The sequence below is a fragment of the Triturus cristatus genome, chromosome 1_2, assembly GCF_964204655.1.
Source record: "Triturus cristatus chromosome 1_2, aTriCri1.1, whole genome shotgun sequence".
Classification (NCBI taxonomy): Eukaryota; Metazoa; Chordata; class Amphibia; order Caudata; family Salamandridae; genus Triturus; species Triturus cristatus.
In genome coordinates this window covers 523,080,694-523,106,497 of record NC_140580.1, presented here as the reverse complement: position 1 = coordinate 523,106,497, position 25,804 = coordinate 523,080,694, and the positions used below count along the sequence as shown (strand labels likewise).

At 45.0% G+C, this 25,804-nt stretch overlaps 1 protein-coding gene across 1 annotated transcript in view; it reads left to right on the top strand.

The window, feature by feature from the left end:
• Positions 1-3,606: 3,606 nt before the first annotated feature.
• ENTPD7 (ectonucleoside triphosphate diphosphohydrolase 7) overlaps positions 3,607-25,804 on the top strand; it is a 154,198-nt gene continuing 132,000 nt past the window's right edge. The window contains exons 1-3 of the mRNA XM_085606314.1: positions 3,607-3,739; positions 17,736-17,865; positions 19,494-19,676. Coding sequence (XP_085462440.1) covers positions 17,858-17,865; positions 19,494-19,676 — 191 coding nt within the window. The 5' untranslated portion in view covers positions 3,607-3,739; positions 17,736-17,857. The remainder of the gene's footprint in view (positions 3,740-17,735; positions 17,866-19,493; positions 19,677-25,804) is intronic.

Sequence of the window (25,804 nt, the reverse complement as noted above, 5' to 3'; positions counted from 1 at the left end):
TACCCGCTAGACCAGGGAGTCCCACAGGGGTCTTCACTGAGTCCCACCCTTTTCAATCAGTATGTGAGACCGCTGGCTGCGGTCGTCAAGCGGTGGGGCCTGACCATGGTCTCTTACGCAGATGACACGCAGCTGGCGGTCACACTGAGTGGGGACTCAGACCTGGAGGCTCCCAGGTTCTGTGATGGACTGCGGGAAGTGGCTAACTGGATGAATTCCAACTGTCTCCAGTTAAACACCAAGAAGACGGAGATTATGGTGGTTGGTAAACAGGTGGCTTTGTGGGATGACAAATGGTGGCCTTCGGAGATGGGTGTGACTCCCCTCCCAGCGGCAGAGATAAAAAACTTGGGGGTGTGGCTTGATCCTTCTCTGAGTTTCATCTGTCATACCAAGAAGGTGGCGGCTTCTTGCTATGGCATCATCAGAGGACTTCGACCCATCCTCAAATTCTTTGATGCACCCACAAGACAGCTGGTGGTCCAAGCATCAGTGCTGTCCAGGCTGGACTATGCCAGCTCCCTACTGGCGGGGATAAACCAGTCAGAATTTCTGCGGCTCCAGCGGGTTCAAAACGCTGCGGCCCGACTGGTGACAGGTCTGCCTAGGCGATGCTCGGTGTCCAATACTCTGCGCTCTCTCCACTGGCTCCCTGTGCAGCAGAGGATTAGATTTAAGGTTCTCTGCTTTGCATTTAAAATTCTAAAGGGTACTCCCCCACAAATTTTGGAGAAATTGCTGATCCCCTATGTCCCCTCTCGCACTCTTAGATCGCTAGGCCAGAACTTAGCAGTGGTCCCGCGTTTTAAGTTGAGCAGAATTGGTGGCCGCTCCTTTCGAGTCCTGGCAGCGAGTTGGTGGAATTCTCTTCCTCCACAAATCCGGGCTATCGATGAGCTCCTTCAGTTTAGACGGGCTATCAAGACCTTTTTATTTGTTTAGCTTATCTGTTGTGTCTCGTCTCCTTTTGTCCGCTTTTAGTGCTGTGTTGTGTTCACCTTCTCAAAGCGCCAGGACGCCCCTTTGATGGGGCAGCTGTGCGCGGTACAAATAAAAATAACATAACATAACATAACATAACATCTGCGGCCAGCCGTTCAGGTTCATTATAGACCACCAACCCTTAGTGCCGCTGTTCAGAAGGTCAGCACCACACCCACCCCCAAGGATCGAGCAATGGGCCATTGGAATCCAGCAATCCGAAATGGAAGTGGTCTACCGCCCAGGCGCCAAAAATTCTGCCGATTTCCTCTCGAGACATCCAGCACCACAAGATGACCAAGGAGAAGAGTCGGCCATCGAGGCGATAGAAGCCCACCTGAACATGATCTCAACAGTCACATGCCCAAAAGCCCTGACATTGGAGGACCTTGCCACTGCTGCAGAAGGGGATCCGTAATCTCCAAAGTACGAGCAGCCGTCCAAGGAGGACACTGGCACCAATTCTTGCAATCTGCCAATGACTGGGCCGGGCCTGAAGGTCTGAAAGCGAGTGCCTCATGATAATGTGGAGGATTAGGAACGAACTAAACGTAACCCAAGGAGGGATTCTGCTAAGAGGATCCTGACTCGTCATACCGGCAGCCCTACAACATCAAGCAACCCAGCTGGCTCAAGGGAGACACCAAGGAGTTGAGAAAATGAAGGCCCAGATGCGAGAAAAGGTGTTGTTTCCGGGGCTGGAGGCCTAGGTGGAAGAAGCCATGAAAAGATGCCCAGCCTGCCAATTGACCAGCGCCTCGGAAAGACCAGCGCCTGTCCAGACGGAAGAGCATGGCAAGGCCCTACGGGAGAAGGTGAGCATCAATTTTGGGAGCTTCCCCGATGGTCGGACAACCGTAGTTATGATCGACAGCTACTCCAAAAATCCCCTGGTAGAGGTGGTCAGCTCCACCGCGTTCTCCTGGGTTGCCCCAGTGCTCGAGAAGACTTTTGCGATGTTCGGGTGCCCAGAGGAGATCAAGAGCGACAACGTGCCTCCCTTCCAAGGGAACGAATTCCACGACTTCATGCGGCAACATGGTGTACAACATTGCCGCATCACCGCCACAAGCCAACGGAGAGGTTGAGAGGTTCATGAGAACCCTCAACAAAGCCTTGCGGATCGCCGTGGCGGAGAATGCAGATGCTGAGCGACATTTACAACTGTTCCTCCGAGATAATAGAAGCACCCCCCCACAGCACCACCCGCTGTACACCGTGGGCGCTGATGTTCAACGGGGTCCGCTGTGACACCCTCCCTGTCTGCCCAGGGTGGACCCCACCCCCATACCGTGAAGAAGACGCTTCGAGCGGAGAGAGAGAAGCCAAACCTTGCCACCAGCCGGACCCGGAGGGCAGCGCCCAAGTAAGTGCGAAGAGGAGACACCGTGATAATGAAAGACAGGAGGCCAGGAGGAAAGTTCCGAACCAGGTACGAACCGTGACATTGGTCGGTGTGAAAGGGACCATGATAACCATAGCTAAGGGAGGAGAGAAAGTGACCCGAAACATCTCCTGGTTTAAAAAGGTGCCTGAACCTCCCTCCACTATGGAAGCCAACAGTATCCAAGACACCGGCGAAAACGATGGAACAGAGCAAGAGGAACCCCTTGTGAGTGCCGTGCCGCCAAAAACCCCTGCGGCACATAGTGAAATGTACCAGGAGCCTGAACCAACGACCCCTGGCACCTGTGAGGCAACTACGACAACCTCTAAGTCACGAGAATCCCGCCTTGTTGTTCGGGGTGGCCATCCCAGGTACAGACTGAGGGAGAACCCCAGACCAAGTCCCGCCTGAAAGACTGTGCATGCAAGTAGGGAGATGGCGGGCTTCCAGCAAAAGAAAAAGAGACCAAGTTGGGATGGGATGTAATGAGTTAGCGGTCTAGTAGATTGTCCCGGCCGTGGACAGATGTGTCGCACCCGTGCGCTCCTGTGGACGGGCGGAGCACGCATGAATAAAAGAAAGGGGCGTGCCCACTCGGGGGCAGTCGTAACCTAGACTCCATACCTGTGTGGTGTCAATTTATTTTGCTTGCGTGCACACCAGTCAGCGCGCTCAGTGGTGGGGGAATAAAGCTACAACGACATTAAAATACTGGTCATGGCAATAAAAAACGGTCATGAATGAATCATTTAAAAACACAATAAATTAAAGCGTGCATGGTTAAACTTTTTTTACAGACTCCAAAGCGTCTGGGGTTTATTGTGGAAACAGTAAAACGAATTTCAGATAATTTCCTACATAACTGATAGCACCAGGCACAATTTCTCCCCAAAGATTATTAGACTGTAGAACAGACTAAATACTGTTTACGCTCTTCGGGCATGCAGAAGAATGGTCCCTGCTGGCATATTGCGTGAGTTAGCATTCTTGTTCTGTGTCCCCCCCAAAAAATGGTGGTTAGCCTGTCATAAAAAGTGTCACTCCTAACATGGCCAACTCGCAGGAGCAATGACGATTATAACCTGCACGGGTCTAGTTTTCCTTCTGACCCCCAAGGGGCGGCTACTTGGGAGGAGCTTCTTCAGGGAAGCGAGGCGTTACACCACATCTCTCCGCCCACTTAAATTCCCTTTCCTTTATTTTATTGGAGCAAAGGCTTGTCAAAGGAAAAAAAGATAGCCGATTAGCAACCAATTAGAGTCGTGTTTTTCGTCCGCCTCTCACAGTCTGCCTTGTTGTAAGGAAGCTGCTCCGGAGCCCGGGGAGGTGGTGGGAGGGTCATGGTCTTTGGAGTTAAGTTATTCTGAGCAGGTGAGTGGTGCAATGAATACGTGTTAACAATGCCGTACCTTTTAGTGAATCTTTGCGCTACTCTGCCTTATCCTAGCTTGATTCATATTCTTGCAAGACCGATGAGAATGGCAGCACTCTCTCATCACTCTTATCAACTGTGATTGGACCTAGGGGCCATCTTTACCATTCAATGCAACCTAAGTCTATCCTGCCTTGGAAAGAGACGTGTGTTCTTTGTAGTTACTGTATTATTTGTCACTGCACCTTTTAACATGCTACTTACAATTAAATTAAGCCGACAAACCGGTGTTGACGTGATTTAGAGCTTTTGTTGTGCCCGGGGTTTATTTGATAACGATTTGCTGAAGATCTACAGAAATCGTGGGAGTGTGTAATTTATTTTTATTGTGACGTATTGTGACTTCGGTAGGACAGTACAGCCTGTTTCAAGATGGCTCCACCCTTAACTGGCTTGTAGACACAAGGTGCTGTTTTAGTCCTTCGTTTCTGTTTATGAAGTTATTTTTCGTGTTGCTATTCGTCAATGTATTGAATTTCTGGGGGTCACCAATATCTTGCAGCAGGACATAAGGATGTCCGACTACCTCTCTCCAGGCAGAACTTTAAATGAAAATACAGACGTGCAGGTACTCTACTATTTAGATTACGTGTTTGCTCCTGAGAAGTGCCAGTACTCTCACATTAATCAGCAGGAGTGCATAGAAGTGCAGGTACTCTCAAATTAAAGAAGTGCAGGTACTCCGTACCGGACAGTCCCTGTCCCTTTTGAAGCGGTCTGTCCAGGTCCTTTTTAACTGGTTCCACCCCTTTGTGTTTGCGTAGTGCTTTCTGGTGTTCCTGTCTTGTTTTGCTTCCATTAGAGAAACACACCTGGAATCAGTTATTTGTAGGTGGAAAGTTCAGGACTGTAGAGCATAGCGTGTCTGTTGTGGCTCAGAGCAGGGGCCTTTTCTGTCAGGAACTACTTATGTTTCATGAAAGTACTCCTCCGCTACTAATATTATTAGAGATACAAAAGTAACCACATAAGTCAAGATTACATTAGTGTCCACCATATGCAAGATTACCAGCAGTGACAACATCGGTGCATTTGGCATGGTTTCCAGCAGTACTGTAAAACATGCTTTGTGAATATGAAATCCCTCTACATGGGTAGCACATAACAGCCATAGATGCAATGCCTCTCGCACCCAGTTAATAATAATAGCAATAAAGCTCCCTGACACAGTTTGATTTTTATCACTCAAATATCAGCTTACATTAATTTTGTAATTTCAGCCATTTTTTCCCCAAACATCAACTTCTGAGTTCTGAAATTACACACATATTTTCGTCTTGAATGCACGCTGTTCAAATTTGATATACCTATATTAATTTAGCCAAGTGGAAGCTTCTAAATTAGTTCACTGGGTTGTACTTGAGAGCAATGTTCCCTCTTAATTTCTTTCCCCTGTGAGCTGCAATTAAGGCTATGTGAACCAAGGCGCTGATCAATCTTGCAAGTGCTGCGCTCACCAATATAAATCTGGAATTTACCACTCCAAACTCTTGTTTATAACAAGCATGAGAAAAGTTTAATAGGGTCTTGAGATAGTTTTGCAATGTAGATTAAAAAAAAAAAACCTTGAAATTAATTGTTTTTTCTTGTGGCACTTACTCCGGTTTACAAAAGGACAGGACTCAGAAAGTTGTACTATTATAAGATTTTACTGAAGAGTAGGTTTGATGCAAGCAGTCAGAAGAATGAGGCAGCCATTATTAAGCCAGAACTGTGATCCGTGCTGGACCCAGTGAAATATACTGAAATATTTCCCAATATAATTTGCTGACACTGAGACACATTGAGCAGCACCCGCAGGTTGCATGTCTGCTTTCCATTCTGAGCAGGAATCTGCAGGCGGGGAAGGGGCTTTCTTATTTACAAATCCAGCTAGGCCGAAAACAAAAGCCTAATTTAAAGGGCAATCAGCCCTCCTTTTGTTCAAGAATGATCCTGTCTGGGAGCCGCCTAGACACCTAATAACTAGATGCCAATGCAATGGAGGGGAAACAAAGAGACACAGCTTATCACTTTACAAGTCAAGTACTTAAGAGAAACAATTGAGATAGGGTTTTGACTTTGCTCATCTCTTGTATATAAGCCATATGCATGTACTATAAGAATGTATGCATTATATGTTAAGAATGCATAGCTGGGAAAAAAAAGTCAGGATTTAAAATATAACAAAGTGCTTGGGGTTGTCTGTAGTTATAAGACTTAATTACTATGCAAAACAACACTTTTCAGCAGCATTGTATGAAAAATTGAGAAAGAAAGCAGTAAGGTTCTAAACCCATGACTTGCAGTTTGCATGTGGCTTGTTGATGTTGGTTCATCGCTCACTGTGTTATATTAGAAGGACTGCAATTTATGAACATCAAGTAATAAAATGATCTATGTTAAAAGGAAAAACCCACTTACCTATCTACATAAAATAAAAATGTGTGATCTGCATGTTACAAAATGTGCTTTGCAGGAGAAACACTAACCCTTCAAGCAACATTATGAGTCAAAACTGTAACTAGACAAAACTTGGATCTTTCCAGCAACTGCATTAACCTCCAGAGTTATCTTACCATTATTATTATAATGGCCAAAGGTATGCTGGGCACACAAAGATCTCTGCAGAAGGTGCCTTACACCCGTAAGATGTTTTAAAATGCAGCCTATGTACGCAGTTAAGCTCTACAGATTTACTGTTACGTTTGTCCTTGTTACCAATTTCTTTTCAGCAGAGTTTTAAAAAGTAAATATATAAGTTGTCAGTCAGACTCTGGTTTTTATGACTCCATTCCTTTTGACTACACCCTCTTTTTGTTGTCACGCCTTGACCACCAATTTGTGTTTCCAGCGTAAATTGTTTCTAATTCCACCATTTAATGTCACACATCAATGAGTTTTTTGTTGTGGTTTCATGGTGAATTTGCAAAAAATTGCATGATGTTCTAAGATCAGCACCTACAGGATAAAAGCCTAACAATAGTTGATTACCCTAACTCCCCAAGTTCCAACAGCACCATATGTAAACCGTATGACTTGGAAAGGGTCACGCTAATCTATGTTTCTGCCCAGTTTTCAATTTCCATACATGTTTAAAAAAAGATATACTTTTATTACATCAGCAGCTGCTGTGATGTGTGCTGCTGCTTTGCCCTGACCCAAGAATAAAATAGGAGTAGCACCTGGGAAAAGAGGTGGGCAAGCCAATAAATTAACAGGGAGAGCCGAGCCAAGAGTTTACTTTGGGTCTAAGAACCCTTGCATGAGCCTTGAACATATTTGGAATGTAAATCATTCAACAAACATCATGGTAACACATAAGCTTGCCTTCAAAATTCAAGAAATTTTATTTCTTAGACATGTGGTAGCCTTACGCCTTAGTACCTCCAGATTTTTTTGAAAGTATTTATTAAAAGTGAGTGCTTTTAAACATGAACTGAAAAAAGTCACATAATGGGAGCCGCTAACTGAACTGTGAATGTAATGCAGGCCTGTTCCACTACAATAAATAAATGCCAAACAAAATGCATTTCATTCCAGTGTTGTGCACCCAAATGCTGATGCTGTTAGTGAATCGTTTTTACCCTGTTATATAACGCAAACTCGGTCCACTGGCATTAGAGTGCTTTACGTGAGCACCTGTTACATTACACAAAGACTTATCCATTGTTTATAAGTGATTTGTCCTGAGTCACAGGGTATTGAAAAAGCACAGATTGCAAAAATGTTCTCAAACTTTTTATGGTACTTAATGCTGCTTCTACCTCTCCACCCCCATCAGTCTTACTTGGAAGGGAGGGAAAGTTGTACATATACAGTGCAGTTTGGGTTAGCTATTTATCATCTGCAGCGGTCACTGGGTTTACTGTTCTGGATGCTGTCAAATTACAGCGTGATCGTAACTCCTCACCCAGAGTAAATACAGACTCGCTGGATCTGGTATGGCAACGCAGAGGCCTGGAGTTAGGACACAGTCACAGACTACATGTTGCTCAATTACTAACTGCAAATCCGTACCTACTGTGAAGTCCTTTCAGAAGCTTTAGTCGGGACAATACACAAAATAAGACAAGCATTGGCATAGCCAATAGGTCTCGCTTTTGGGACCTTATAAGTATTTAGTTATGCAGCACAATATCCTTGGTGCAACAACATCAACTATTGCATGGCTAAACACTTAAAGGTCCCAAAGGCGAGACCTATTGGCTATGCCAATGCTTGTTCAGATGGACAAGGATGGATATAGGACCCAGGCAGACACACAACCGCATTAGGATGTGGAAGCATTGACAGGCACACAGAGGTGCTGGTTCTGATTGTATCATCCTTCCATCACGTGGGAAGCTTTCACAGGGTATGAATCTGCCCATGCCATACAGGTGCAAGGGTGGAGTTTGTTTTGTATTTATGCCACTTATGCAGCTCTGAGTATGGATTCTCATTTAGTGAACATTTACCATTGGCTACATATTCTTGGCATAAATTGATGAGGTCTAAAATATTCATAGTTGTTTACCTCACGTTCAGTACATTTTTAAAACTTACTGCTTTGTCGAGCATTTCCTGCTGAGTGGAGTGTGCTCTTTTTGGGCATTCTGATGTGTTTCACAGGAGTAATAACTTCTCCAGTTTCCTCTTCTCCACCCCCATTGCCCACGTGCGCCATCCTTTTTGGCACTGTGAGAACGTCACAATATTTTTTCACTCGGGCCCCATCTGTGACTAGGAAGAGTACACAGAAAGGCAGCTTGGCTAATAGTCCTGTAAGGGTTGCCTGTGTGGCACAGCCATGCTCGCATCTGTGGTCATTAAACATAGAAGATGTACATACCGGAATGTTATTGCTTTAGAATGTGGAATTTCAAAACCAAGCTCTTTCTCTACGCCTGACGCTGACTGGCTGCTATAACCAGGCCCACTTAACAACACTAACAGAAAAACGTGTTTTACGACCAGACGTTTAGGCCGCAGTGCCTCTGTGCACGATTGTGAAATGAACCGTGCGTATGTTTCACAGAAGTCCAAAGCAGCAGCGTCGCAAGGACATCTCTGCTAAATAAAACACTGTTAAAAATAAAAAACACAAAAAGCAAAAAAATCAAGCGTCTTATCAAGAAACATTGTGCATGGGCTGATCAGGCTATCCATAGGAACTTACTGGCAAATGTACACGTGAAACAGATGGCGTGAAGGAGGGAAGAGGAGCGAGTGGGACAACACATGACAGGACAGTTTGCAACAGCTATGAGTTGTGGAGTTTACAACTGCAAGGGGCAGTGCATGCATCTATGGAGACGGCATTGCATGTGTTTGCATTGAATGAGGGGCCCTGCACGAGCACTTGTGTGGGAAACACGAGCTAGTGAAGCAGGGTGCATTTGTCTGAGTGTGGATGCAGGGCGCGTGGTTGTGTGTTCGGAAGGAGCGTGGGCTTGTATTTTAGAAGAAGAGTGCACACTTTCACCCGGGGGGCCAGACTGTGTGCTCTTCTGTTAAGAGAGAGAATTATGCGCCTAGTTTGTGACGCTCGTTGCATGCCAAATGCCGCTGTAGAGAGTTGCTACCAGTTGCATGGATTGGCTGGGGGGAATTTGTGTCCTATCTAAAAGTTGTGAGTGAGGACTACATATGGGTGCGTGTACACAGGGGATGAATATTTGTGGGAAATTGGGACAATGCATGCCTGGCTTGAAAGGAGCGCACCTTGTGCAGATGGAAAAACAAGCTGCGACGCGCTCTGTGGTGGGGGAGGGGCACTGAAGCGAGCGAGAGGAAAGCCAGATGGTGCCTCGCACGAAAACACGCAAAAGTTAACAAGGGGGGAGAAGGGAGGGGGGTAGTAAGTGATTCGCGCGCTGTAAGGCTTAATGAGCCATAACAGAATCCCAGATGGCGGCTAGGCGCATAACCGCAAGCTTGAGGCCAGCAAAAGCATGTGGTAGCACTTTGAAAAAAAAACACTTACTAAATGTCTTGCAGAGCAGCGCATGCACTGGCTCAGACGAGACCTAAAAATGAATGCAGCCTGGGACTCGAATCCGGTTTCCTTCTTCCAAAGTCAGCAAAGTCAGCAGCTCTTACCATGACACCAAACCCACTCTACAAAATATTTTCTGGCTCCCGACTCTAACAGAGCAAGCGACAGGCGTAGCAGCTTTGAGGTCTGTGATGTTCGGCAAATCCAGTGTGCCCATGGCAGAAAAGATGCTATTCCTACTAGCCTTGCAAAAGTGATGTGCACTTCGCCAAGAAAGTGACCGTTTTGCTTTTTGGATGCTCAAGTGTTATATTTAACTATTCGGCTGATGAACGTTCTCTTGGTGACATGGGCGCTTTGGGAGAAAGGTGGCATGCACGCAAACATGCATTTTAGAGGGAACTATGCTCCAGAGAGCTGCTTACAGGTAGCTAAAGCGCTACCAGTAACTCATGAGCTATTAGTTGATTAAACTTGACGTACAAGGAGGTTATTTCCCCTGTGGCTGATTGATAGTCGTTATTTTAAAAAACCTGAAGATCCTTTCGGATTCTAAATTTAGAACCAATGACAGATTTGAGAACATGCATAATTGGGCCTTTAGTCTCCCAAAAATCCCACGTGAGAATTTAATTGTATGTTCTGCAAAGTTGGTTACAATATCATTGCATTTATAGGTGTCCTGTTATTTTTCTTTGCATGTCCTTCCTTGTCAGGTGATATGCTCCTCATAGGTCTGGCTCATCGTGTCCAAGCACAATAAATAACTCTGTGAATGAGGACTTGTTCACTGCTAGCCGTTTTATGTGTCAACAAGGGTCCTGCTACAACAAGGCCAATCCCACGCAGACTCGTTGGGGATAATCCAAACATATTTGTAAAGTGACACTGCAGCCATCACGAGAGCCTGTTATTGTTACTATGGTGGAATAACGGGTGTCATCCACCTATGGGAGAGAGAAAATATGCTTATTTGTTACCTGCACCAGATGCCATAAATGACATACCACATAGTCTTGGTTTTTTTCACCTCAATCTTGACTGATGGATGCCCTCACAGGACCCTTCTGCCACTTTCCTGCACCTGCCACCAGGAGAGGAACTCCCGATCCCAGGTGCCTTAGAGCCAATAGGCGCCAACGCGTACAGAGTGCCCGGAGGCGCATATAACAACTGCTGGGCTCCCGCCGCGCTGGACGCCCTCACAGGATCCTTCTGCCACTTTCCTGCACCTGCCACCAGGACTCCAGACCCCAGGTGTCTTGGCGCCAGGAGGCGCCGACGCGAGTACAGAGCGTCGGGAGGCGCATAAAACAACTGCTGGGCTCTGGCAGCGCGCGGGCAAGCCCGGGGCATGCCCGGGCAAAGCCCAGGCCAAGGGCAGGCCCATCTGCACCAGTCAGAGCCCGGTGGAGGCTGGGCTGGACCTACCCTCTTGGCACATTGTTTTCTTCAGCTTGGGACCTCGGTATTGATCTGTATTCCTGCAAAGCCGTGTAAAGGTAAAGATTTTGTTATATTTCCCCCCTCCCCCCCTTCCCCCCCTCATTCCTGGGTTAAAGTTTAAGAGATTTTGTTGACATTCCTTTGCACCCAAAATAGGGAAAAGGAAACCTGCCTCTGCGCCAAAACCCACTGATACTACTCTGGACTGTTTCCTACAAAAGGCGGTGGGGGCACTAAACAAGGAAATTGAACTGGCAGAGAGGCGATTGTCTATAGTGCCCACCCTTGATTTATCGGTTACATCGACTGTTACGGATAACTCGCATATGGTAGATAAAGCAAGAAATACTGAACCAAGACCACCACCTCCACTATCTCCCGTTATTAACATTGTGATTCAGGGGGATTCATGCGCTGCTCAGGAGGTAGAAGAGACTGCCCCACAATTCAATATGGGAAAAATTGGACCTCCGAGTGAGATAGGAGGAAAAGTGAAGAGAACTGAAGTGGTAGGGTCCGATTCCAAAGTGAATGGTCAGTCTCCAAGGGTTAAGGGCACTAAACAATCCCACCTCCCAAGTACTACATGCAGAATCTGCAATGGCGGAGGGAAAAATGTACAGGCTGAGCAGGACATATTGATGGAAAATATCAGTAAGGTTGTTAAAGGTGCTCTGAAACCCATCCTTTCTCGCCAGGCTAGGATTGGAGAGCAACCTGTCCTACTCCGGCAGAATCAAAGGGAACATTTAGCACCTCAAGCTCAGAATGTAGCGAACTCTTTACCCCTAAACCTTTACCCAGGAAGGAAAATAACAGGGTAATCGAGGAACATTTTAGTATCCCTCCAGTGATATTGGAACCATCAAATGGACAACCTACCACAGAAAGCTGGATTTTGATGGCTGGCACTAGGAAAAAGTTAATTGCTACAGAAGGAAGGGAAACTGGGATGACTAGGTCATTTAGTGAGAGTGGACGAAGGGGGGGGGGGGAAATGGGCAAGATGAACTAGGAATTGTCTCGTTTAGGAGGGGGAGAAACATACAAGAACCAAGAAGTCATTCGGACACAGGGGATAGAGGTCTAGCTGGGCGTGGGTCTGGAAATGCCCTAAACCTACCCCCTGACTCTACTCCATACACAGTAATTCTGACAGATGCCCCTTACCTCTCCCCAGGGCAACAAGAAAGTTGCTTGAGCCTTATAAACAAGGCAGCACATTGGTGCTCTAGGAATATCCCATCTCCGTTTAATTGGCTCAACGTCATTATTATGGCTAGAAGGGTGGGCTCGTTAGGCCCTACAACCAAATGCTGAAAAGGGGACTGCGTTGTAATTAATTTTAATGACGCAAGGTGTGTGTCCTTTGCTTTGAAGCACACCAGAGACTCATTAAATGATTCTATAAATATAAAGGTCTGTCCTCTGGGCTTCCCTCACCCCCCCCCCCCCCACATTAGTAGTCAAGTAGGTGGCAATATCCCCTGGGGTACGGGCCAAAAAGACAATCTCCTTCCCATTACCCTTCATTTACTCATCCCAACTGCTTTGATGTTCTTTCAGCTCTGACAGGCATTGATTGCCTGCCTGCCTGTCCAATCAGGCAGTCTATTAGATTGGAAAAGATCACGGATATGGTGCCTTGTTTCAGGGAGAAATATAGAAACATATGATGATGGGAGTAGGCAACTAACAGATCTTTCTTGGCCGTTGTTGTCAAGCACCAATACTCCCAACAATGAACTAAAGACACCTGAATCTTTTATTGGGGACTTCATTCCTGTTCCCAATGCGAACTTGGGGGGAGAGGGGTCTAGTATCTTACCCACATCCACCGTATCTGCAATGTATCCAACTGGGGGGGGGGGGGCCTGGTGAGCCAGGACCCTGCTTCCCTACCCCCCCTACACCCACCCCCACCTCCATGTAGAATAATCTCCTGAAATATCGCAGGAATACGCTTAAAACTAACCAACGAGGATTGGGTTAATTATATTAAGGATTTTGATATTATTTGTCTCCAAGAGACATGATACCAAACTGATATCATGATGGATGGCTATTGTTCCCTTACTGTCAGCGCATATACCCTCAGTGGCTGGAAGGCCAAAAGGAGGGCTTGTGATTTTAATTTCTGTCAAATAAGGGCATATACAAACCCATGTTATAGAAACAACGCCCTGGTACCAGCTAGTCCTCATTTCCAACCTAATCCGGGTTAAGTTACTGCTAATTAACTGGTACTATAATATCTTTGACCAGAATAACAGCCATGTGATCGAGGATTTACAGGTGCAGATTAATAACATTGCGGGGAAGTGGCAGCCCTTCTGTATTTTGTGTGTAGGTGATTTTAAGTGTACCAATTGTGCGTTGAGTAATACTGGAGCTTGTGGGCTGTTAGACACAGACGATCAGCCACAGCCACATTTTATTCATACTGTGCAGGGGGAGGCATTGAACCCCATCATCATGGATAATGATTTAGATCTTATTAATACTAATTGTTTGGATTGTAATTCTCCACCCCAGTGTCCCATGTATGTTGGAGGATGTAGAGGAAGCACAATTGATTTTGTTTATTACCAGGAAGTATTCCCCTCTTGTTGACGACTTTGAGGTAGCACCAAATGTTGCAAGTGACCATAATCCACTAACCGTATGTTTTTTGAATTACAGCCAGTATAGGGAAAGGAAAAGGATGCCCTAGTGATTTTAACAAAAACAAGGGAACGAGACTAAATTGGGGTAAAGTTGATCCCATTAAATTTGAAGGAAAATTATTACGTCCAATTTGAATCTTATTATGAATTGCCTACTTGATGACACCTCCCCAAATGAGGTAGTTCGCGACTTCGAGCTGATCTGTGCAGATGTGGCAAAAGGTCTGACCAGATCGGTTTGAAGAAGAGAACCCCAGGAGGTGCGATGGTTTAATGTGGAGTGTTCTAGAGCACATAGGAACCTAAAAACGGCCCTTCGCACCACCCCACATGATAGAACGCAAATTTCAATTATAAGGCAGATTTATAAGCATACTATCAAACAAAGACCAGATGAATTGAGGAGTTTGGCGTGGGAGGACTTAGAGAGAGCAAGTGCTCTGAAAGACTCGAAGAGTTTTTGGGATATAATTAACCTCCCTCTATTCAAGGATGAACCTAAACTTGTGGACTCCTTGATCTTGGGGTCTGTCTGGGAAACCCACTTTCAGCTATCTTTAACCCAAAAAATGCCTCACTAGACGAAGTAAAAGGGGCACCGGTATTTGATCTAAGCTTGGCCTCGCAATTAAGTCTATCGATTACAGTGACAGAGGACGCATTGTCAAGGGGAATTAGTATAAAAGCTCTGGGCCCCGATGGAGTTCTTTTTGATTTGTTTAAAAATAATCCTGAATTATGGGCACCCATACTTACTAGTGTTTTTAAAGCTGTGGTGATCGGTCCCATTCCATCATCCTGGAAGCAGGCAATTGTTGTCCCAGTATTCAAGAAAGGTAGTAGGAATAACCCTGCCTGTTACAGGCCTATTTCATTAATTGATGCTTCTGCTAAAGTACTGGAGAGGGTTATCCTTGCACAACTTGAGACCTGGGCGAATAAGACAGGGATTGTTGAGATTGCAATATGGATTTAGAAGGGGGATGGGTACTACTAAACAGTGCCTAAACCTGTCCCTTATCATGGGCAAGTTCATGCGGGCAAGGAGGGGTTCCATTCATCTGGCCTTCATGGACTTGTCCAGCGCTTTTGACACGGTTAACTGGGAGAAATTGTGGGGGTTGATGGAGCTAATGGGTTCGAAGAAGCCCTTATATCCCTTTTACGCAGGCTTCACACCTCCACAACGGTTCCCATAGGTTATGGTCCTGGGGGCAGAGGACGGGTCCTATTGTCTCTACGGAAGGAGTTCGTCAGGGCTGTATTTTAGCCCCATTTTTGTTTTTATTGTACAAAAATTGATTAGAGGCCTTTTTAATAGAGAAGAAACTTGATTTCCCTAAAATTGGAGGAAATGCGATCCCACTGTTATCTTAAGTGGATGATACAGTTTTAATGGCTGTGACAGCCAGTAGCCTCAAAGTCTCTTAACGCCTTTACAGGTTTTATGGCGTCATTGGATTTAAAAGTAAATTTTATTAATTCTTATGTCATGGTCTGTGGTCCTGAAGGCACTAAAACCAGAAAATTTGAGGTTAAGGACAAGACCGTTGACAAATTAAGACATTTTACATACTTTGGGAACATTTTTAATGAAACCATGACTTGGGATCATCTTATTGCAGCTAGGGCACAACAGACTAGTCTGGTCGTGGAAGGACTATTTCGATTTGCTCGCAAGCTAGGCCATAAACCAGTGTCTGAACTAGTTACCATCTATAAAGCGAAATGCTTGTCGGTTGCATCATACGGGGCAGGAGTTTGGGGCTACTATAACACCAGACAGTTGCAGGTCCTGGAAAATAAATTTATAAAGTGATTATTACTGGCTCCTAATAGTGCCCCCACATACTTTTGCCACCAGGAGCTAGGGTTGGCATACCTTGAAGATCAAATTCCTATTGCGCCATTGCTTTTATGGGCCGAGATTTGGTCATCTGAGGACTTAATGTTCTCACAAGACGTTTTCCTAGATTGCACCATCTTAGATAACGCACTGTCCATCCCCTGGCTTCGCTTTGTGAAGGAAAATCTATACGAGTTGGCTTATGGGCATTATTACGATAATCCTTCAAGTATCCACATAAATGCAAAAGATGTTATAAAAGAGGCATTTTATGCCAGGGCCCACTTGCGTCGTACACAATTGGTAGAACCCGATCCCCCTATGTTTATCCCCTGGTGAACAGAAATGTTATCTAACTTTTACCACTAACGTTCAAGCACGATTTTACCTGACTAGGTTTCGACTAAATATATTGCACTATTTAGTGGCATCTCCCATACAATCCGGCTGAGTTCATAGCTTGTCAGCTTGTCCGTGTGACAATTCGACTGTACAAAGCACTTTGCATTTTATTTTATTTTGTCCACTCTACAAGGAGCTGGGAGGGCAATTTTTAATCACATTATCAAGGGATATAAGGCCATGTGCTTTCATTGGTGGTTTTAAGTTTTTTACTGCCTTTGTCTACGTTAACTATTTGCACTGCTGTTAGGAATTTTATTAGAGTTGCAATGTCCATATGAAAACGCTATGAACTATTATAATTTAAGAAATCCGTAACCGTTCCCTATAAAGAGTTACACGGTTTATACTGTATAGGTGATTTCAGAGTTGGATGTCTAGGGTACCTGACACCAGGGCTTATATCTCTTTTTAATATGTATGTACTTTCTGTTGATTGCTAATATTAACTGTTCGTATCTATGCCTCTGTAATTATGATAGACTAATTTTATTTTTGCAATATGTCTTTGTCAAACTTTTATGGTACTTGTAACCGAATAAAGTTAATTTGACTTGACTGAGGCTTTCACTCTAGCAACTGTATTCATAGGGTTTCTCTAATCACATCTAAGGGCCTATGCAAAAACAAGACCGTGACCTGGTACAAGGGTCTTGTCGTCCAATATCTCATGTTGGTACTTTATTTAGCTGAGCAAACTTGGTCTCCCTGCACTAGGAACTGTGACTTGGTATCCGGCTGTGTGCTAGTTAAGAAATATGTCCCAATGTCCGCAATTGAGATGAATCTCACATATGCCTTAGCTCACCCACTTGTGTTGTTATTCTTAGAAAGGGTGGATGTCATTCCTGGCACACTTCCAATTGTGCAGAGGTTTGGTGGATCTAGGATCCCAACAACTCCTCTGTTGAACCTCAACATTCTGTGTTCCTCAGGTTCTCATTGTTCTAGCCGGTGCAAGATTTTTGAATAGGACAATCTCTCCACGTTCCTTCACAATCCAAGAATGTAAAGGAAGGTAAGGTGAGTTTAAGTAGCAGCTCCGCACGAAAATAGATAAGCAAGGTCTTCAGATCATAACCCAAAACAAGAAGGGGTAGAGTTTACAGTACCTTTTGACTGCCGCAGCCACAGCTCCCAGCAATTGTGTTTTATTTTTATTAAACTAACTATGTTTAGTTGGAAGCGGGAACCAAAGCTGAAATATTGAAATACACGGGCAGGGATGATAGGGTAAGTGGCTATGCCAGATGTATGCTGAATTTCAGAAAGCAGTTTAGTGACTGTGCTGCAACAAAGAATCATTAAAAAAAATAAAACATATAGAAGCTTTTTAAGATATTGGCATTGCTTGGAAAAATTCAGAGCCACTATTAAAAGCCTTTTCGTGGCCGATTCCTGGACATGTGAGATTTGCGACACGTGTGCAGCCTGCACCTTGAAGGGGAACATGGAGGTGATAATGTGCACAGATGAACTCAAGCAGTCCCAGCCAGTGAATGTGCGCTTCCCCAAGTGAACCTGCCAGTTTCACTGGCTGATAAACGATGCGGGTGTGTTTGCCGAGGTAGTTTTGTACAACGAAGGTAAACTTTGGAATTATCTGTTATCTACAGGCTGCCGGGCTCGCGGAGGGAAGAAATGCGCAGCGCTATGACGCCGCCTCATTGGGACTGGACAAGGAGGTGACGCGTAGCACGACGCTTTCGCTGAAAAAAAGCAGAGGAGCACTGGGTTTATGGCAAGGTAGGTTCCAGGTTTTTTATTAAAATGTGGGGAAGACCAGGGTATGTGCTGGGGCGCACTGCCGCAGGTGTTGTACGGAAGGAGATGTACTCAGCTGCGAGGCAACGGGTGCATGAAGTGGTTTCAGCTGGAGGGTCATATTCGGGCATAGAGATGTGATGCAGTGTACGCAGTTATCCTCGGTCTCTCTTTTCTGTCTGTTTCCGTGATGCCTGCTGCTAGTGTTTCACACCTTCACCGTTGTGTAAACGTTTATTTTGTTGTGCACCTCCTTAGAATCATGTATCACTTTGTGAACTCTGCCTCTAGAAGTACTTTTTCTTCTGACGTAACTTCCATGATGTATGGGTGCTCCCTGGTGGTTGCTCACTAATGAGGAGGGAGGGTGATGTTTCTGCAGACAGGTTTTTCAAGCAGTTTTTAGAAGTGGTGTGGCAGGGTTTGTTTTTAAAGTCCATACATCTGCCCTCTTCCTTCACCTTCCCACTCCCCAAATACAAACATAATTTTAGGATGGGAACATTCTGACACCTAATGCCGTGTCGGCAAGGGTAGATGGCCCACTTCTTGTCCGGAGCAAAATTTCAATTTTGGATTTGTGTGTGGAACAAGTTTTGAAGCTATACTGTTACTTTTGTAGCTGGTGGGCCAGGCGTTTGCCGAAGGGTACAATGTGCTTTACCCAGTTCTCCAGACAGACTGCTCAGCAAAGGAGGTTAGAGAGTTACTGCCAATCACCAATTGTGATTTATGGCAATTTTGGGAGCCCAGGACAGAGTGTTTGATCTCCTCTGTGACTCAAAACTCTTGCTCTACAGTGCATAACATTAAAAAGAAATCTGATGGACAAACCTCATTCAGATGCGAACCGAAACCTGGATGTGCCAGAAGAAATTTGGCCAGCCGCTGAGGTATCGAATGACCGAGGTACCTAAAGCACTAAGTGTTGTATGCTGGACAACTTGAACATGGGCTTTGCTTAGTGGTTTCTCTTTCACACGAGGAAGATTTTGAGCCCAGTGAGTGCTATTTCCGTGACGTTGACATTTGTATGTCCTTCCTGAGCCTATACACTCCTCTCTCTCTCTCCCCCTGCACTACTAGCCTACGTCTGACAAGTGAAAAGGGTTCTGTTCTTCTTCAGTTCCACCTTTGATGTAGACTAGGGGTCCTTTCAAGAGGTTTTACTATTGTAAAAATGTACCACGGTATTGACCATTCCGACAGGTGCCTGTGAGGGGCAGGAGTTTAGTTTAAAAACTGTGCCCAGAAAGGATGGAGCATGCTTAATGAGATGATGGCCCAGGTGAGCTGGACTACATGAAATATCTTTGTGTGAGTGAGACTGAGGCAAGGGGAGGGACTTGGAACAGGAGTGTTTTGGGAGGTTCTTGGAGTGAGAACTTCTTGGAATGGAATGGACGCCTGGTAGGCTCATGCGACCAGGGAGATATAGGAATACACTGTATTTAAGAAAGACCAACTAGACAAATTGCAGTTTTGAAATCAAACAAGAAGCTGAGGGGTGCAGGTGAAAAGAACAATGTCCATTCTAGTGGTTTTGGATCCGATGCCAAATAGGTAGTTGCGGTTCAATTCTGTAATTCTTGGTTTTCTATTTCTCCTAGAATTACTCTTTCTTGCTTGTTTCCTGGGTCATGGTCGTGCACCTTACCCTCAGCGAGTCTGTTCTCTCGGCAACGACTACTCACTTTGGTGCTCGCCTTGGTCGTCTTGATCCTCTTCTTCGTTGCTGTTGTTGAATGGCATCGCTGGAGCTTATCTGCCATTAAAGACCGGCAGTTTGAGAAGTAAGTAAAGTTTTCCTGCTAGAATCATCTTTAACATCAGCACTGTATTTGATCTTATATGTTTTACTAATGAGTTTTTTTCAGGCCACATTTAACTGCAATACGAAACTTGGTAAATGTGTCTCACAAATGATGTTCTCAGTGCATCTTCATCCAGCAATGTTGTCATCTCCTGTGCAATACGCATACAGGAGTCAAGCCCACATGCAAGTCTCTCAAGGTTACTTATGTTTGTGCGCATGTAACAATAGAATGAACTGCTCAATGTCTTCTTGGTTGTTTCATATTTATTTATTTCGCACTTTTTACGGTCTTGCCGGGTTCACGGCTCGAAGCGCTGTACACAGCATTTTACGTTAACGGTCATTATAGAGGCCATTCCGGATATGTTGGAGCAATGCAGCTGCATTCCAAGCAGTGAAAACTTTGTGACGCTTGCTGGAGATGGTTCCAGTATCTGCTGAGTGGGGCTGGTGCATACATGATGCATGGAGTGCTGTGATGTTTTAGGAGGATCTGTCTAGAAATGATGAGTAGGAGACGCCATTCATTTAGTTGTTGAATTGAAGGGTCTGTTTTCAAGTTCCTTCCTGAATATTGGAAAGTGCGACAAGGAATTGAATAAGCAGGATGTGCCAGACCTTTTTTGCATGGCCACTAATAGATTCACTATGGATTGCCAGTATCTCTTTGCTTCCAAATTTAGCACGTCAACACACTGTGAAATAATCCCTTGTATAAAAGTCCTTTCCAATGTGCTCCCAGAGACCAGCATTTATTTTTGTAAGGTGTAGTAAATGGCCTAAGTGGATCACATTGTAAACCAGAAAGCTTTCGAGGGGGGCTCCTGGCACACTACCTAGGATCACAAATGGGTTATTTAGTACAAGCAGCGGGAGCACAAGGTCCAGAGGGTTGCCTCGGATACTTTGATGGCTAATGTGTACGTTTAGATGTACCACCCATTATTGCGACACCCTTGGTTTATCCTGTGTAGCAGAGTCTTGTGCAGCCTTCCGTGAAAGCATGACAACGAATTGTATTTTTTCATTTTTCCCATCAAATGGGTAGGGCTGTTCAGGAGTAGGTATAATCGAGGTCTAATAGCAATTTAATGTTTTTTTCTTGGGTGACCAGAATGGTGATGAGATTGTGGACTTGTGGCAAGTCGTAACTGGGCGCCGGCAGGATTGGTTACCAAGGAAGAGGTCCGGTCTCAGTGGGATTAACTTCAGGTGGCACATGAATAGCCAATCCTTTGGGCTTTAAACCTGCTGAGAAGTTTTTGCAGTGCAAGTAGCAACACATCATTTTCTCCTCTCTTGTAAGTGTGAACCAGTACACCGTGAAGGTGCACTTTGTCAGATGGGCTGCCAGGTGTGTTGGCTCTCACGCCTTTTGAGAATGAGGCAGCTGTCTCGAAGGCCAGACTTCCAGCAGAGTGACTGGGGGCATGCATACTACAAAAAGCATGCATACAACGAGTAAACCTTTAAAGGATCGGGCTTGAAATAGCACACCTCTTGATGGCAACAAGGCTGATTTGCATATGAGATTAGTGTTGTCTTTCCACGATTAATCGGAATTTGCATTAGTCAGTTCAGTGTTTTGTGGAACATTACTAGTAACTCACAGCGATGAGCTTCCTATATATTGGTTTCCAAAAGCCAAAATCTGCCATATGTATTCACACTAATAGATGATGCTTTGAGCAGCTAGGCTTATTTGAGGCAAATAGGAGATCTTCAGGACCAGTTGTAAGCAGCCGCAGTCGCCACATAGAAAAGTGGTGGGGTGTCAGGGGTGGGCATGGAGGGAGCGCAGTGGGTAGGAGGGAGAAAGTTTAATAATAATAATAAAAATGTAAACTTACCTGCTGCCGGACGCCTCCTGCGTCGCTGTCGTTGGTTCTTCATTGTTCCAGCAGACACTGGGACTACGTCACAGGCTCCCTGTCCAATCCCCACGCTGCTCTCCTGCTAGGAGAGCGGCGCGGGCATTGGCCTGAGTGGAGTGTCTTTTCAGCCCGCTCAGGTCAGGTAGTCTGAGGGAGTTCTCCAGCCCGGCTGTTCAATACAGCCGAGTTAGAGAAACCTAAGTGAGCATGTGTGTTTTGCTGGCCAAACGCACATGCTCACTTGGAGAGTGCACATAGCCCTCTTCCTCTACCCTCCCCTCCCCTCCCATGCCCCAGCCCCGCACCTCCCTGCACACGCTGGCTGAAGCAGCTGCTAAAAAATAAAACGGCAGTGAAATATCATTTTATTTTTTAGCTGCTGGCTCTGAGTCAGTGGGGCAATGCTCCCCCGCCATTGCGGAGGAGCCGCCCCTGGTTGTAAGCAGAGATGGTAATCATTAATTTAATCAAGGTTTGAAATAAAGCAGCGAAGTAAAGGGGAGGGGGTGGGTTGCAAGTGTGAAGCATTGGTGCTTTTCTTACTGGGGGCCAACATTGCAGCACCGTCGCAAAACCAACCCTCCGTAACAAAACCGCTCCCCACTCTTCCATCCTCCCAGGGAAACGCCTGATGCCCGCTATGGCCAGTTCGACCCTGACCCTCAGTCGTGGAATACTAGTAATCTCTAGCGTACTGTTCCACTGAGAGTTGTCAGGAGAATACTGCACGTTTGTCAGGCCTCTTCCCTGTGTCTTACGAAAGAGGAAAATCAAAATCTGCAACTCTTGTGCTAGAAATATATATGTTAAGAGAAGAAGGGAAAAATATCCGGGAAACAAAGCTAGCTGGGGCCTAAAGAGGGAGGTCTAGGAATGCCTGGCCTGTGCGGCTTTCTAGCAGGCAGCACAACCGAAATGTCTGACAGTGGACCAAAAGAGAGACTGATGGAGCTGAGTGTGTGTTTGTCCCAACCTGTCCAGCAGAGCCTACTGTGTTGCTGAAAAAGTGTTGTGACACCCAGCTCTACGCATCCCCTATTACAAAGTTAGCAGTGAGAGCATGGGACGAGGCAGGGAGCAGAAGATGCCTGACCTCTTTCCCATCTCCATTCACTCTGATGTGGGATATACCCATATTTCACCCCAGGCATGGACAGTGCGAGTTTTGGGGCCTAGAGAGTGATGATGCCACCGGAATTGGGGCAAATTTCAGTTGGGAATAATGAAGTCCTTCCTGCAAGCAAAGAATGACTTTGGGCTAGAAAAACACGTTTCCATGAACGGCAAGTAAGGCATTGGGTTATACACCCAATAGGGTGGGCTAGGCAACTGACACACTTTGAGAGGTTACTACTTAAAGGGGAGACTTCACACCACACAATCTCCACCACACAGATTTCTCTCAGGACCAAAGGTGGGGAGGAGACCGCCGAATCAGGCAGCATGAAAGAAGGAATTGCGTATATACACCTAGACGATCAATAGGAAGTTACTATGACTAGAGCAAATAAGTTTGTGACACGCATAAATAGCACCAAGACATTGTTAAAAATTGTGTATTGAAGGTACTACACTCCAGCCAAATTACACAAAATGGAGGCATCCAGGCCCCGAGGTGTAGTGTGGATGATTGGACACTGACACACATGCTGTGGTCTTGACCGGTGATCTAATGGTATTGAAAACCGGTCTTAACAGTGGTTGATGTCCATAGGTGATCCTACTGGGCGCACTGACAGTGTCCATCTCACCACTAAACACAAGCAAAGGCAAACTCTTTTCCCACTTGCTTCTGGCAACAAAGCAGACCGTAATAACACGTTGAGACGCCGATAATCCCCACAGATGATGTGGTCTCAAAGGTTTAAGTGGGTATTGGTGTTGCAAATTTTGTATACCTCCTCTAATTTGCATGAAATTAATGACGTAATCATTCTAAAATTAATTTACATAACAGTGGTACTAATAAATATTTGCACCTTGATAAACACAGATACACGTGGGACAAAATTGCGAAGTGCATGGCAAAATTAAATAATTAACAATGGTACACAAACTAACCTTAGATTGTGGTGAAATAGTAAAATTGCATGATTTATATTGCTTTGTGATTGTATTGTGGCGTAAAGTTACCGTATGGTAAGTATTCTCGCTTTAAATGTTGCTGCAGCTAGGAAAATAATATATATATATATATATATATCAAAGCTTCCATCCAAAAGGATACGATGCACTCACAGGGTTTAAACCAATATTTATTAAAAGCAGTCGTCTCAGACATGTTTCGGCGTGATGCCTTTCTCAATGATTGAACTGCTAAAATATGTCATCCGGTGTTCAACTGGCTTATGAGTCGTGTCATCACTTCCCATTGGTGGGCTCACAGCCAATAGGAGGGCTGCAGTTCTTGTGGCTGCGATTTCGCAGCTGCGTCGTGTCCTGGTATCCGCATTGTGGCGGCATCCGCATTATGGCGGCAATCGATTCGTCCAAGATGGATAATGACGTTGGTCCCTGATGGGCCAATTCCGGTAACAACGCGAAGGCCATAGACACCACGCTGATTAAATCCTTTAGGCAGTCCCTCATAGCCCCTCATTGCGGGCCAAAGTTCTAAGGGTACCAGATGAACCCCTCGTCAGCTGCTGGATGTAATAGGTAAGTTTCCTGCAGGCGTCTCTCAAATGGATCGACGTCCTCGGGCTTGTATAGCTCGCTCCCTTCATGGTCGGCAGGGCCATCACCTCAGTGGCGGTTCGAGCAGTATATTAGATACCTAGATGGCCTTCGCGTTGTTACCGGAATTGGCCCATCAGGGACCAACGTCATTATCCATCTTGGACGAATCGATTGCCGCCATAATGCGAATGCCGCCACAATGCGGATACCAGGACACGACGCAGCTGCGAAATCGCAGCCACAAGAACTGCAGCCCTCCTATTGGCTGTGAGCCCACCAATGGGAAGTGATGACACGACTCATAAGCCAGTTGAACACCGGATGACATATTTTAGCAGTTCAATCATTGAGAAAGGCATCACGCCGAAACATGTCTGAGACGACTGCTTTTAATAAATATTGGTTTAAACCCCGTGAGTGCATCGTATCCTTTTGGATGGAAGCTTTGATGTCATAGGGAGAACCCACTCTCCTACACGATGCACCCGCCCTAGGAGTTCAGCAGTTCAAGTGGGTTTGGGAGCCGTGTATGTATATATATATATATATATATATATATATATATATATATATATATATATACACTGAAAAAACCATGGGTTTCACACACGTTATAGTTAGCTGGACATTTCACTCGTAAAAAACCAATGAAATTCCCCCGTTATAGTTAGTTCATCTAACTAACTCGCGCGCCCGCAATGCACTGCTGATGACGTCACATATTACATCACTCATGACATGGTCAGTGACATCACTCATGACATCACTGATGACATCTCAAATGACATCACTGATGACATCATTCGGAGAATGTGTGTTTTTCAGAAAATTACATATGTTTTATATATGTATATCTCAAGGTCGATGGAAGAATAAATGGGTATATAAGTGCCTAAATGGATGAATTGTTTTTGAAAAATTGATTGTATAACTGACTGATTAAGTGTATCTTAGTGAATACATGGCTTAGTGAGTAATGTTAAAATATGTAAATATCTGTATCAGTCTCTCACTTTGTGTATAAGTGGCTGCATGGGTTGGTGAGTAGCTACATGGGTGTCTATATAGGTTATTATTTGGTTTTTTGAGTATCAGTGTCTGATGTCTGTATGGTTCGGTGGGGGGTATTACGTAGTGCATAGGTGCATGAATGAGTGACTCACTCTTTTTATGTGTTGAAGACAGCATGTGTGCAGGACTATATGGGTGAATGAGTGTGTGCATGGGTGTGTTAGTGAGTGAATGACTGTCTCAATAGTGTCTCTATGAGTAACTACATATGTTTTAAACTAGTATATGTGACAATTGGTGTATATAAGCGAGTATATGTGAGAGTGAGAGATTGGAAGAGTTCCAGTATGAATAAGTATGTGTTTTATAAGTGATTGTTTAAAAGACTTAAGTATGTGTAAGTTTCTGTAGAAGTAAGTGTGGCGGTGTGTGTATAACTGTATATGCAAGTAAATGTATGTTTGATTCTTTATTAGCATGAGTGACTATGTGTGTGAGTACCTCTATGGATGAGTGGCATTGTGTAACAGGATGTATACGT